The sequence below is a fragment of the Anomaloglossus baeobatrachus genome, chromosome 5 (assembly GCF_048569485.1).
Source record: "Anomaloglossus baeobatrachus isolate aAnoBae1 chromosome 5, aAnoBae1.hap1, whole genome shotgun sequence".
NCBI classification, from domain to species: Eukaryota; Metazoa; Chordata; class Amphibia; order Anura; family Aromobatidae; genus Anomaloglossus; species Anomaloglossus baeobatrachus.
Window position 1 is genome coordinate 580,308,025 of NC_134357.1, and position 14,384 is coordinate 580,322,408.

Below are 14,384 nucleotides of genomic sequence, written 5' to 3' on the forward strand. Positions count from 1 at the left end.
CATGCCCCGCCTGGTAAGCCTGGTTCAGGGCGCAGTGAGGCTACGTCCCTTCTCCTAAACCTATTAGCATGACAGGTTTACATGTAATTCTTCAAATTACATGATTCAGATGAAACCCCCAAAACATCCATTCACTGTAATAAGGCAGCAGAGTTAGTCTGGACTCCTCATGGCAGCGCGGCAATCATCCCTATCGAGTGAACGGTTATCTCCAGTAATTGTATTATTACAGCGGATTCTTTATGATGTTACATCGTCCTCTTCTCCCCATTCAGGTCCCTTCAATATTGGATCCTTTCAGTGGAGATCTTTTATATAAGAGAATTCTCCTGATTGACCCATCAAGGATGGATATGGACAGGGACAAGATGGCGGAGAGGATATTACACCTCACCCTAGAGATCCTCTTCCGGCTTACTGGAGAGGTGAGAGATTCTGATGACGTCACATTACATCATTCTTATCTATGGGAATAACAGATTGTCAGAACTGGAGAGGTGAGGACTCTGGAAATGTCTGTAGTGAGATTTATTACTGTGTCTCTCCATAACCAGGATTACACAGTAGTGAAGAAGACCTCTAGTGAGCGCTGTCAGGCCCCTGTGTCTGAGGGATGGGGAAGACCCCTGAGCCCAATCACGGGGCCTCCACCTCACCCCCCGGTACATGAGGACATCAATGACCAGAAGATCCTAGAACTCACCTACAAGATGATTGAGCTGCTGACTGGAGAGGTGACACTGCTGGGAATGCTGGGACATTATACAGTAACGCTATGAAGGGATCGGGGGTGACGGTATCATTGTATGTGTCAGGTTCCTATAAGGTGTCAGGACGTCACCGTCTATTTCTCCATGGAGGAGTGGGAGTATTTAGAAGGACACAAAGACCTGTACAAGGACGTCATGATGGAGGTTCCCCAGCCCCTCACATCACCAGGTAATAGCCAGGACTAAATACACACAGCCTATAATTATCTGTATGTAAGGAATGAATTCAGTCCCTGTATGTGTCTCCTCCAGTTCTATCCAGTAAGAGGACAACACCAGAGAGATGTCCCCGTCCTCTTCTCCCACAGGACTGTAAACAAGAAGATCCCGATGTTCCTCAGGATGTGTTTCCTCCAGCTCTATCCTGTAAGAGATATCTACTCGTGTACTTTCTGCACTAATTTTGTGTTTACATTTTTAGACTTTCTGCTCTGTTTTTTTTCAGCTGTATTTTCTTTGCTTCTGCTTCTTCTGCTGTTTGTTTCTAGTGCCTTCTCTATGTCGTTATGAAGGCAACTCAAAGACCTGCAGAGGGTTCATGAATACTCTGTTTCCCAGAAAACACGACCTACACCAAAAATAAGACCTACCATGATTTTATGGGATTTTTGGAGAATGGTTGAAATATAAACCCTAGTTACAGTCAGGGCCAGCATTGGGAGGAGTCAAACTGCACAATTTCTCAGGAACCCCATTCTCTTAGTGACCCCATCAGTTCTATTTTAAGGTTGATTGTTTGAGGACCTTTGATGACTTCAAAGTCATGTGACATGATGTAACCAAAGGTCTCTTAATTGCAGGAGTCTAAAAGAACTGAACAGAAGACAGCCTTTGGGGGAAAGAGTTGAGCAAAGTACTAAGCAATAACACAGGGCCCCTATTCTCCTAGGGAAGAAGGGTGTGATGCCACCGCTTCTCTACTTCATCAAAAACTGCAGAGTTCCCTATGCCAGAACTCTCACTCCAGTCCATGATGTAATTTTTCAGTGTATTGTCTTGATGATTTGGAGCCCTAATGTTTATCTGCACAGTCCGCAAGATCCTGATACCTGCTTTGGTTACAAAGTCTAAGGATAGGCCATCAGCGTTACAGTCCCAGACATCCCTATTAGATATCTGGCAAATGTCTCTAACAGAGGCGGCTCTTAGCCTTTTAAACTTAGCTGTCAATTTTTGACAGCAACCTCACAACTCCAGTCGACAACCTTGTGACTCGATTACGGGATATTGAAGGGTTACTAAGATCCCTATTGCTGCTGTATTGGTACTCCTTGGATGTTCAAAATATAACATTAGTTACAACAATCTATAAATGTTCGAGAAAAATTGATGCTATAAGATGTGTTTTTTCACTACTCCTCCCTGATCAGTCACGCAGCAGCAGGAACTACAGAATGGAGCGGATACAGATGAATTGTCACATATGAGTTAATATTTTTTTATTACATGTGGCTTTAACTATTTTATTTTCGCCCTTAAAAAAAAAAATCTCTTTGAAATTGTCTATATTGTGGATCAACGTCACAAAGAGATTTTTTGCAGGCATCGTCAACTCTCATGGCGGCATCAGGATCTGTAGAAACTACAAATTCTGGTTCTGTGCCTGTTAACTTCTTTGATGTCTGTGATCAACACACTGAGTCTAATTAATCTAGCAAGGTCATTCTCTCCTGGGCTACTTGTTAATGTCTTTGATCACATGCTATAGGGGAGCCAGTGTTATTCGCTTCTTTACTGTATATGCCATTCAGCTATAGTTTACCTAGACAGGTGTGGTGAAGTGTTGTGATACAAACTAACTGGTGTTTGTTGTTGTGCATTATTTTTGTGAGCAGTTGTGGTATTAACCTTTGCTGTCTTTTTGTTACTGCCTTCCTGCTCTTGCTTTTCTCCTTAGTCTCTCACTCTTTATTTCTGTGAGTTTGTAGTGTGTCTGAATTTTGATTTTCCCGTCTGTTTTAATCTGTGTTTCAATCATACTCCAGCCCTTTCCTTCCCTACGGGGGATAACATATTAGATCTGGTCCGGAGAATAGCAAGGCACAAGTCTCTGGAATCTCCTCCTTCAGGGATAATCCAGAGGTTATTGATAGCCTAGGGTCTTCTAGCATGAGGAACAGTATAGGAGCCATCTGTCCCTTGTTATCCTGCAGTCACATTGTGACAATCACTCAGATTATTTATTGTAGCACATTTCAGAGAACTGGCATTACTGGAGAGATATCTTGGATACAGGAATGGAAGGTCTGAATTAACAAAGATGTAACTCTTAGATCTCAAAATTAGAAAACAGATTCAGTTTATTTTTTTCCCTAGTTTAATTTCTGCTGTTATGGTTTAAAAAAAAAAGTACTTTCAAAGTAATATCATTAAATAATAACATTGTGTTTTATTTTTAGCAGATGACTGTGTCGGGAGTTCAGTTGGACCTCTAATATCTTCAGAATTTAAAACAGATGATCAAAGTATCACACATGATACATATGAAGAGTTTGCTGGTGTCCTAGATATACCTCCAGTCCTTCCTAGGAAAGCACTATCATCTGATCTTTTCAAACAAGTCCAAAATTCCGATCATCAAAAAACTCACACTGGGGAGAAGCTATTTTCATGCTCAGAATGCAGTAAATGTTTTACTCAGAAATCAGATCTTGTTATACATTACAGAATTCATACAGGGGAGAAGCCATATTTGTGTTCAAAATGTGGGAAATGTTTTATTCAGATATCAAATCTTATTAGACATCAGAAAATTCACACAGGGGAGAAGCCATTTTCATGTTCAGAATGTGGGAAATGTTTTATTCAGATATCAAGTCTTATTCGACATCAGAAAATTCACACAGGGGAGAAGCCATTTTCATGTTCAGAATGTGTGAAATGTTTTATTCAGATATCAAATCTTATTAGACATCAGAAAATTCACACAGGGGAGAAGCCATTTTCATGTTCAGAATGTGGGAAATGTTTTATCGATAAATCACATCTTGTTACACATCAGAAAAATCACAAAGGGGAAAAGCCATTTTCATGTTCAGAATGTGGGAAATGTTTTATTCAGAGATCACATCTTGTTACACATCAGAAAAAACACACAGGGGAGAAGCCATTTTCATGTTCAGAGTGTGGGAAATGTTTTATTCAGAAATCAGAACTTGTTTTGCATCAAAGATCTCACACAGGGGAAAAGCCATTTTCATGTTCAGAGTGTGGAAAATGTTTTATTCAGAAATCAGACATTGTTAAACATCAGAAAATTCACACAGGGGAGAAGCCATTTTCATGTTCAGAATGTGGGAAATGTTTTATTCAGAAATGGCAACTTGTTAGGCATCAAAGATCTCATACAGGGGAGAAGCCATATTCATGTTCAGAATGTGGGAAATGTTTTATCCATAAATCACATCTTGTTACACATCAGAAAATTCACACAGGGGAGAAACCATTTTCATGTTCAGAATGTGGGAAATGTTTTATTGAGGAATCGAAACTTGTTTTGCATCTAAGATCTCACACAGGAGAGAAGCCATTTTCATGCCCAGAATGTGGTAAATGTTTTACTAGGAAATCAGGTCTTGTTTACCATCAAAAAAATCACACAAAATAAACCATTTTTATGTTCTGAATGTGGAAAATGTAATTTTCAGAAATCAGATCTTGTTAAACATGTGAAGAAGCCACACAGGGAATGAACTTTTTTCATGTTGTGAATAACTGAAATGTTAAGGCCCTGTGCGCACTTGCCGGTTTTTGACGCAGATTTCCTGCGGTTTTGCTGCATGTTATGTTCATAACATTTCTTCAGTGATTCACCAGCAAAACCTATGGGGAAATAAAATGCTGTGCGCACTATGCAGATTTTGACAGCTGCATGTTTTTTATTTAGTTACACCAGGGTATGTTTTCACAATTTTTTCCTTGGTTTCTCTTTGTCTTATGGCCAGTGTGAACATGGTCTCATAAGCTCCTTGTATACCATCTCATACTCCGGCTCACTTTTTTTGTTTTTATGTAGTTTTTTGTATTCAGTACAAACAGGGACTGGCCCCCTTTTCAGTGAGCTGGGCATTTCATTCTGTGCATCCCCTGACTGTGTGTCCTGTTGGGACCCGGTCACTCTCAGCCCTTAGCCACATTGAGGCCTATTTTAGACCCATGGTAAGGTTTTAATATTAGAGAGTGTAGGTACTATCCCAACTGGGTACACCTTGACGTTTGGTGGGATAGCTTTATGCTTTTTTTGATCAAAAACAGTGTTTACTAAGTACCCTATGTTTATATGCACTATGCTTTTATTTAGTTACAGCAGGGTATGTTTTCACAATTTTTTCCTTGGTTTCTCTTTATCTTATGGCTAGTGTGAACATGGTCTCACAAGCTCCATGTATACCATCTCATACTCCGGCTCACTTTTTTGTTTTTTTGTTTTTATGTGGGATTCCCGCAGCAAAAACAATTGCATGTCACTTCTTTTCCGCAGGTAGCTGCGGCATTTCACTCCATTGACTGCAATGTTATCGTGAAATCCAGGAGGGAATAACGCAGGTAGCAAATTCTGTGCGGTTCATTGTGTTTTCCTGTGTTATTCCCTCGGGTATTTCGCGTTTTTGGGACATAATGTTTCATCGCTGCCTGCGGTTTGCAGGGAAGTGATGTCATTATGACAGGAAGAGGAAGCGGAGCAGAGAGTAAACACACAGAGATCACAGACATAGAATACACACACATCTCACTCACACAGACATATAGAATACACATAGAAATCAAACGGACATATAAAAATAAACGCGGGCTCCACTGTATTTTTACCTTCCAGCCGAGGTACGCACACAGCGGCAGCCCGGTATTGTCAGGCTGGGGAGGACAAGGGGCAGGGTTAATGCCCCCTCCCTCAGCTGAGAATATCAGCCCGCAGCTGCCCCGGGACTGTTGCATCCATTATGCGGCAGTCCCGGAGTGTCCCCAGGTCTTCCAGATGCCGTGATGCGGTGGCTATCCAGGTAATAAGGAGTTAAATGACAGCGGATCGCTGCCATTTAAGTCACTGCTTTTAATCATGGCAGTGTCTATGAGACAGCTTTCATGATTAAAACCCGTAATTAAGGTGAAAAACCACACACACCGAGAAATCCTTTATTTTAAATAAAACACAAAAAAGCCCATTTCACCCCTTTATTAACCCCTCCCAAACACACAGCTCCGGCGTAATCCACGTCCTACGATGCTTGCATCAAGCCGCGACTGACACTGTACAGAATGCAGCCTCGCAACAAGCCTCCAGAGAGGTAACCACAGGTCATTTCCCATGGCTGGTAATGTGAACACACTACCGCTGGGGAGAACTAGAGTGATCTGTCATCTATCTATCTATCAAGAAAATTACTTTTTTTTTTCTTTCTTTTTCTCAATGTGCTTTATTGCATTGAATGCATTAAAACATATGTATCAACCTGCAGAAAAACTGCACCGAAACCGCACGAAAAACGCAACAAAACGCATGCGGATTTCGGTGCGTTTTTTTGTGGGGTTTTTTTTCTGCGGGTGCAGTAATCTTTCAGTGCCTGCGGAATTTTCTTACTAAAATTCCGTTTTCCATAGCGCACAGGGCCTTAACTGGTAAATCAAGCCTTGCCAACCTTCAGAAAACCAACAGAGCGGAGCAGCCATTCTTGCTTTCACAATTTGGCAAATGTTTTATATCATTAATCAGGTCCTGTTGTCAGATGAGTCACACGGGAGAAGCCATCATGATGTACTATAATTCAAAGGGTTTTTATCCAAAAAGCAGCTACAATTGTTCAAGTAAGAATTGGTGAGGGAAAGAACCATTTTCTTTCTTTTTAAACTTACTGCATTTTTCGGACCATAATACACACCCAGGTTTTGAAGAAGGAAAATAGGGAAAAAGATTGAAGCAAAAAATGTGGTCATGACGCTCTGTTATGGGGGGGAATCTGCTGCTTTCAATGTTATGTTACAGGGTTAATATCCCCCAATTTTGAACACAATGTGTTTTTTTTTACTTTTCCTTTAAATAGTGCAAATCTGTGGCTGCCTTTTATATTTACTAAAGCAGTGGAGAGCCGCAGATTAGTGAATTTTTTAAATATAATCCAGTACCAAAACTTTTAGAAGTCTGCTCCGAAAGGATTTTCCAGGTTGTGAGATCCCACAACCCTCAGTGATCACTCTCATAGTGAAAGAATGAGCACTATAACCCCAGCACCCACGACTTTATTTTCTAAACAGCGCAGCCCCAGATTCGAGATAGGAACTCTTAAGTATATCACATGGTATATAATTGCATTTCCAAACTTGTTTTGTTAATAATGCTTGTAAAATATACAGTGCCTACAAGTAGTATTCAACCCCCTGCAGATTTAGCAGGTTTGATAAGATGCAAATAAGTTAGAGCCTGCAAACTTCAAACAAGAGCAGGATTTATTAACAGATGCATAAATCTTACAAACCAACAAGTTATGTTGCTCAGTTAAAGTTTAATAAATTTTCAACATAAAAGTGTGGGTCAATTATTATTCAACCCCTAGGTTTAATATTTTGTGGAATAACCCTTGTTTGCAATTACAGCTAATAATCGTCTTTTATAAGACCTGATCAGGCCGGCACAGGTCTCTGGAGTTATCTTGGCCCACTCCTCCATGCAGATCTTCTCCAAGTTATCTAGGTTCTTTGGGTGTCTCATGTGGACTTTAATCTTGAGCTCCTTCCACAAGTTTTCAATTGGGTTAAGGTCAGGAGACTGACTAGGCCACTGCAACACCTTGATTTTTTCCCTCTTGAACCAGGTGTTGGTTTTCTTGGCTGTGTGCTTTGGGTCGTTGTCTTGTTGGAAGATGAAATGACGACCCATCTTAAGATCCTTGATGGAGGAGCGGAGGTTCTTGGCCAAAATCTCCAGGTAGGCCGTGCTATCCATCTTCCCATGGATGCGGACCAGATGGCCAGGCCCCTTGGCTGAGAAACAGCCCCACAGCATGATGCTGCCACCACCATGCTTGACTGTAGGGATGGTATTCTTGGGGTCGTATGCAGTGCCATCCAGTCTCCAAACGTCACGTGTGTGGTTGGCACCAAAGATCTCGATCTTGGTCTCATCAGACCAGAGAACCTTGAACCAGTCTGTCTCAGAGTCCTCCAAATGATCATGAGCAAACTGTAGACGAGCCTTGACATGACGCTTTGAAAGTAAAGGTACCTTACGGGCTCGTCTGGAACGGAGACCATTGCGGTGGAGTACGTTACTTATGGTATTGACTGAAACCAATATCCCCACTGCCATGAGATCTTCCCGGAGCTCCTTTCTTGTTGTCCTTGGGTTAGCCTTGACTCTTCGGACAAGCCTGGCCTCGGCACGGGTGGAAACTTTCAAAGGCATTCCAGGCCGTGGAAGGCTAACAGTTCCATAAGCCTTCCACTTCCGGATGATGCTCCCAACAGTAGAGACAGGTAGGCCCAACTCCTTGGAAAGGGTTTTTACCCCTTGCCAGCCTTGTGACCCTCCACAATCTTGTCTCTGATGGCCTTGGAATGCTCCTTTGTCTTTCCCATGTTGACCAAGTATGAGTGCTGTTCACAAGTTTGGGGAGGGTCTTAATTAGTCAGAAAATGCTGGAAAAAGAGATAATTAATCCAAACATGTGAAGCTCATTGTTCTTTGTGCCTGAAATACTTCCTAATACTTTAGGGGAACCAAACAGAATTCTGGTGGTTTGAGGGGTTGAATAATAAATGACCCTCTGAATAAACTTTTCACAATTTAAAAAAAAAAATAAAAAAATAATTAATAACATTCTTTTTTGCTGCAGTGCATTTCACACTTCCAGGCTGATCTACAGTCCAAATGTCACAATGCCAAGTTAATTCCGAATGTGTAAACCTGCTAAATCTGCAGGGGGTTGAATACTACTTGTAGGCACTGTATATTCTTCATGCCTGTCTTTCTTTGTTGTTTAGATGTGATGATTTTACCTCAGAACCTCTGGAGTTGAGGCAGAGCTATAGACATTTTGCACAAAAATAGTGACCGAGTGTTGGAAAATCCCAGAGATTGGCAGTGCGTGTTCTTATCTGACAGTTTTCCATTTCTGCAGCAGTGGACTCTATGACCCTGGCAAACTGTCAGTTTTTCCTCTCAGTTGTCAGCCTCTGACTTCCTTTATAAACATTACCCTGGGTTGCTTTGGGTGCTGTTTATAGTTGTTCCTGGCTGTAGTCTGCAGCGTTCTTCTCCTTTTGTTGTTCCAGAGACTTCTGTGGTAGCTGCTAAGATAAGTGTTTGACTTTTGTTATCTCGGCTCAGGTGGTAGCATTTGTGTTTCCCCTGTATTGTTTTCTTTTGTCTCCTTTAGCATTAGTGGTGTTGACGAAGAGCTCATACCCACGATCCTTACTTTAGGCCTGAGCTCTTTCCCTGGAGTGAACTAAGTGACACCTCAAAACCCCATTGACTCCAGCCCTTACAAGGGCAGTACCAAACTGAGCCTAAGTGAAATGGCCCTAAAAAAAGGGCGTCAGTTAGTCCACTCCAGGGAAAGAGCTCATGCCTGGTCGCGGACAGCCACCTGACTCACCTATGTTGATGACCCCCCTCCAACAACTGACCCGGATCTAGATATGGGTGAGACCAACCCTTATTATCAACTGTGTGACTGCACATTGTCTTTTATCATTGATCTGGATGTATAACCTTTAGGCGAATATGAAATCATGAATATTGTTGTTATAATCATACCCACATAAATTTAGCCATAGGACACCGCTGTGACCTGGATTTTTTTTTCTCTCGGGTAATGATTAATGTTTCTGGGACAATATATATGGATATATGTCTTTTTTCTTGATGAAACACCAATTTTATATACTGTATCAGTAGGTCATAATGAGAGGTTTTTGTTCCCACTGCAACACACCTATTTTGGACGTATAAACACACAAAACTGGCTGTTTGCCTATCATTTGGATCAAAGTAGCTTATCAATCTTGCAGTGTCTATCAACAAGAACTGAATCACACTGTGCATCCTAGATACGTGGAAGTTGTTAAGACACTCTTGTCCCAATTCATAAAAGCTTTTATGCCAAAAAATTGTCACACAAGCTTTGAAAAGTCTAAAAAATGTGGATCAATTCAGAGAATTTTGGTGGCTTTTGGCAGTTTCACTTCAAAATTATAAAAGCCATGGGTGGGACGGGGGCGTAACATTACAGCTTTAATTCATGACGAGCTGTGGCATTCCCTATACCAGGAATTTCACTCCAGTCCCTGATGAGAGTAATATTTCTAGTATGGCACAAGGAGGCAGGCTTCAGATTCATGAAGAGGCATGCACCACTTCATGAACCAGGAGTGTCCCCCGCATAAATTGGGTTTTTTATATTATAAAAACGATCCCTTTACAAAGGATAATTGTTGTAGTTAAAAAACCGACAGACAGAATTTTATATGTCTGATATCCAATTGGTTATTTTTTTTCATGGGGCTCCCCACAAATAGTGATAAGTGTACCCGTTGAACTTTGGGTCCGGCTTTTTAATCCAGACTTTAGATAATGTTCATTTCGGGACCCGGACTTGACCTGAATCCCATTGGAAGTTACTAATTGGGCAGTTCGAGTTTTCGCCCACATGCCACCAGCCAAAAAGCAAACATTTCCACGGTAGGGAGAGCGGGAATTGCGCACACTACATCCAATAACAATGTTTTTACTTACTGTGAAAGCCATTCAAACACTGCTAGGAGCTTGCACTGTGCTAAGCATCGGGCATACCCGAGCACAGTGATTCTAGGTCGAGTGGTTAGGATACGTAAAGCACCCCAACTCCAAACTCGGTCACTGATTTTTTTTTTTTTTTATTAAGTCTGTTTTCGGTACAAACTTTACTGTTCGGGTTTCCTCTTCTCTGCCAGTGAAGCTTTATTACAGTTTAGATTATGGGTGTATTAAGAGACCAGAACTGAAAGGGGTCTATCTCTTGGTGAAGAGCGAGTAACATTTATGATACCTATGCTGAGGTTTTTTGAATTTAATGGGAATCTATCACTAAAGGGGGCTTTACACGCTGCAATATCGTTAATGAATTATCGTCGGGGTCACGGTGTTTGTGACGCACATCCGGCGTCATTAACGATATCGCAGTGTATGACAAGGAGGAGTGACCTTAAACGATCGCAAAAGCGGCCAAAATCGTTTGCCGCGGAGAGCGCGTCCTGAAACAAAAAATAGTTTTCAGGATGTTAGCGATGTTGTTCGTCGTTCCTGCGGCAGCACACATCGCTGTGTGTGACACCGCAGGAGCGACGAACATCTCCTTACCTGCCTCCACCGGCAATGCGGAAGTAAGGAGGCAGGCGAGATGTTACGTCCCGCTTATCTCCGCCCCTCCGCTTCTATTGGACGCCTGCCGTGTGACGTCGCTATGACGCCGCACAAACCACCCCCTTAGAAAGGAGGCGGATCGCCGGCCAGAGCGACGTCGCAGGGCAGGTAAATACGTGTGACGGGGGTAAGCGAGGTTGTGTGCCACGGGCAGCGATTTGCCCGTATTGCACAACCGATGGGGGCGGGTACGATCGCTTGCGATCTCGCTAGTGAGATCGCAGTGTGTAAAGCCCGCTTTAGTGTTTACCACTTAATTAAAAATCAATATAAAAATATCCAATGACGTGTAATTTACTGGGCTGCTTGATGTAGTTTTCATAAAATAACTATTATCACTAAAGAACTAGTAAACCTGCTGCCATGTATCCTCTATCTCCATAAGCTCTGTATAATCCCGTCCCACCCCTGATTGGCAGCTTTCTGTCAATGCTCATTGTACACAGCCAGCTGCCAATCAGTGATGTGGGCGGGGTTATACACAACAGCATTTCTAGAACTGATAGATCTTCAGCAGATAAAACTAATTTTTAGCAAACACTTCAACAAGCAGCCAAATCACTGGAAATGGAGTCAATTGTGGTATCTAAAATACACTCGATTTGTCCCACAAATACAATGGATAAATTCTCCTTATTCATGGACCTTTACACAATCATATGTAAATTAACCCTTAAATTTCACAATGAATAAGGATAATCCCCCCAACACCAAAACATTTGATACAGGATGTCAGGAACAGCGCTCTGCTGCCGCCAATTGTCAGGACATTTACGCAATTGACCAATAATTAATAGACAAAGCCATGACTGTTTCCACTAGTAGGATGATTATTGAAAAGCTCACAGTGAAGGTATAGTATATATACGATCGTTTCTATCTCTGGAATATATCTATACCTCAGTACAGTCACTGCCAACTCCACAATAATGAAAGGAACTACTACTAGCTGCCACCACCAATCGCTCAATTGGACACACAATATAAGTAGGTTTGTTCCTCTTAGGGGCACTTTGCACACAACGACATTGCAAGCCGATGCTTGCGATGACGAGCACGATAGTCCCCGCCCCTGTCGCAGGTGCGATATCTTGTGATAGCATCCGTAGCGAACATTATCGCTACGGCAGCTTCACATGGACTCACCTGCCTTGCGACGTCGATCTGGCCTCCTTAAGGGGGTGGGTCGTGCGGCGTCATAGTGACGTCACACGGCAGGCGACCAATAGAAGTGGAGGGGCGGAGATGAGCGGGATGTAAAGATCCCGCCCACCTCTTTCCTTCCGCATAGCCGGCGTGAGCTGCAGGACGCAGGTAGGAGATGTTCCTCGCTCCTACGACTTCACACACAGCGATGTGTGCTGCCGCAGGAACGAGGAACAACATCGTACCTGTCGCAGTCGTGTAATTATGGAATTCCCAGACACTACATCGATGATACGATTACGACAATTTTGCAATCGTTAATCGTATCATCTAGGATTTACACACTACAATATCGAGTGCGACGCCGGAAGTGCGTCACTTTCGACATGACCCCTCCGACATCGCACCTGCGATGTCGTAGTGTGCAAAGTGCCCCTTAATCTATAAACCACATTCCAACGCCATACGCTATTTTATATATTTAATCTGAAAAGTAGGCAGTATTTATAAAAATATACAAAAGATATTACAAAAGTGAACTGAATTGCTTCCTGCAGGTGCAGAACTAGCATCTCTGAGAGAGTTTTGTAGTAAAAATTCGATAGGCCGTCTGGGCCTGGGGCTTTATTAACCGGAAGGAGGTTTATTGCGGTCGTTATTTCCGCACATATTAGTGGTGCACTGACAGGATCAAGCTGCTCCGGTGAGATGGAGAGGAGCTTTAGGCTACATGCGCACGCTGCAGTTTTTTCTGCACACAAATTGCAACCAAAACTGCACCTTGTCAGAGAGAGCCTAGAAATGTAAAAAAAAAAAACTGCTTGTAATGTAGCTGTGTTTTCTGGTGCATTTTTTATGCCATTTTTATGACAAAAATGCACCAAAAACACATGAAAAATGCACTAAAAACGCACCAAATTGACAGCATAGCATGTGTTTTTGATGCGTTTTTTGTGACAAATGTTGACAAAAACGCTAAAGAATGAACATGCTGCTTCTTTTTTGTCACAAACTTTTGTCAAAGAAAACACTGACAAATAAACTGCAAGGTGTGTCGCGGGCGGGGACGCTGCGCTCACTAACGCTCGGGTCCGGCGCTGCTGCTGCTCGGTGGCTCGAGCGGTGGGCTGGATCCGGGGCCTCGAGCGGCGCTCCTCGCCCGTGAGTGAAAGGGGTGGCTTGGTTTGGGGATTTAGTCCGTGACGCCACCCACGGTTGTGGTGAGGTTGGGACACGACCACTGCTCTGGACGGGGATCCCGGGAACGATGACAGGGAGCAGCTGAGATGTTTTTCTCCACTCCGTGGGTAGGGGGTTTTGGTGGTCCCGGGGCCCGGTGATGGGGACTGTAAGGTGGATGGCGGGGTTTGGTGAGGTGCAGGGTCACGGGGGCAGCGCAGTGCCAGACGGCACGGTGGTACTCACTCAGCCAATAACGTAGACGGAGTCTCTGGTAAAACAAACGGCTGCATGGACGGGTCCCGCAGCCGGCCGCGGTGGTCACTCCCGGTAGGTTGGCGGTGACTGCCTCTCCCTGCACCTGTGATATGTTTTCGACTCCGATGGCTTCCCACCGGTAACCCGCTCCCCAGCGGTGTATTTGCCAGAGGAGCCCCTTTTTGCCCGCAGGCTCTGGCCCTGGGAACTCTAGCTGTGGCGGTAGCTGTATTTCCCTTCACAGTTGAGCGGTTGCCTTCAGTCGGGTCTTTGCTGCTGAGAAACCCCGGAGGTTCCCGTCGCTGTCGGATTTCACCGGTTTAACGGCGACTCCAAGCCTGGTCGGGGTCCGTAGGCCCTGCCGAATGGTGCTGGCTTCTCTTCGCTCCCCGGTTCGGTACCGGCGGGTCACCGCCCGTCCCCGGTCCTCACGGTTGTGCGTCAATCGGCCTCGCCTGCAGACGGTCACCACCGTCTGCCAACCTTGCTCTTGAGTGCCCGGGCCACGTACCCGGACACGGTCAGTCTCCTCTCGCTTCTCCACTACCACTTCACTCCTCCACTACCACTCTCCCTCACAGATCTCTCTTCCTTTCCCACCTCCAGGACTGTGAACTCCTTGGTGGGTGGGGCCA

General features: G+C 43.7%; 1 protein-coding gene across 1 annotated transcript; it reads left to right on the forward strand.

The window, feature by feature from the left end:
- Positions 1–994: 994 nt before the first annotated feature.
- LOC142310597 (uncharacterized) lies at positions 995–4,446 on the forward strand (the record flags this gene model as incomplete). The annotated part of the gene is made up of 2 exons (XM_075348114.1): positions 995–1,136; positions 3,170–4,446. Coding segments are annotated over 2 exons (1,350 nt in total), but the record flags the coding sequence as incomplete, so codon positions are not given.
- Positions 4,447–14,384: the final 9,938 nt, after the last annotated feature.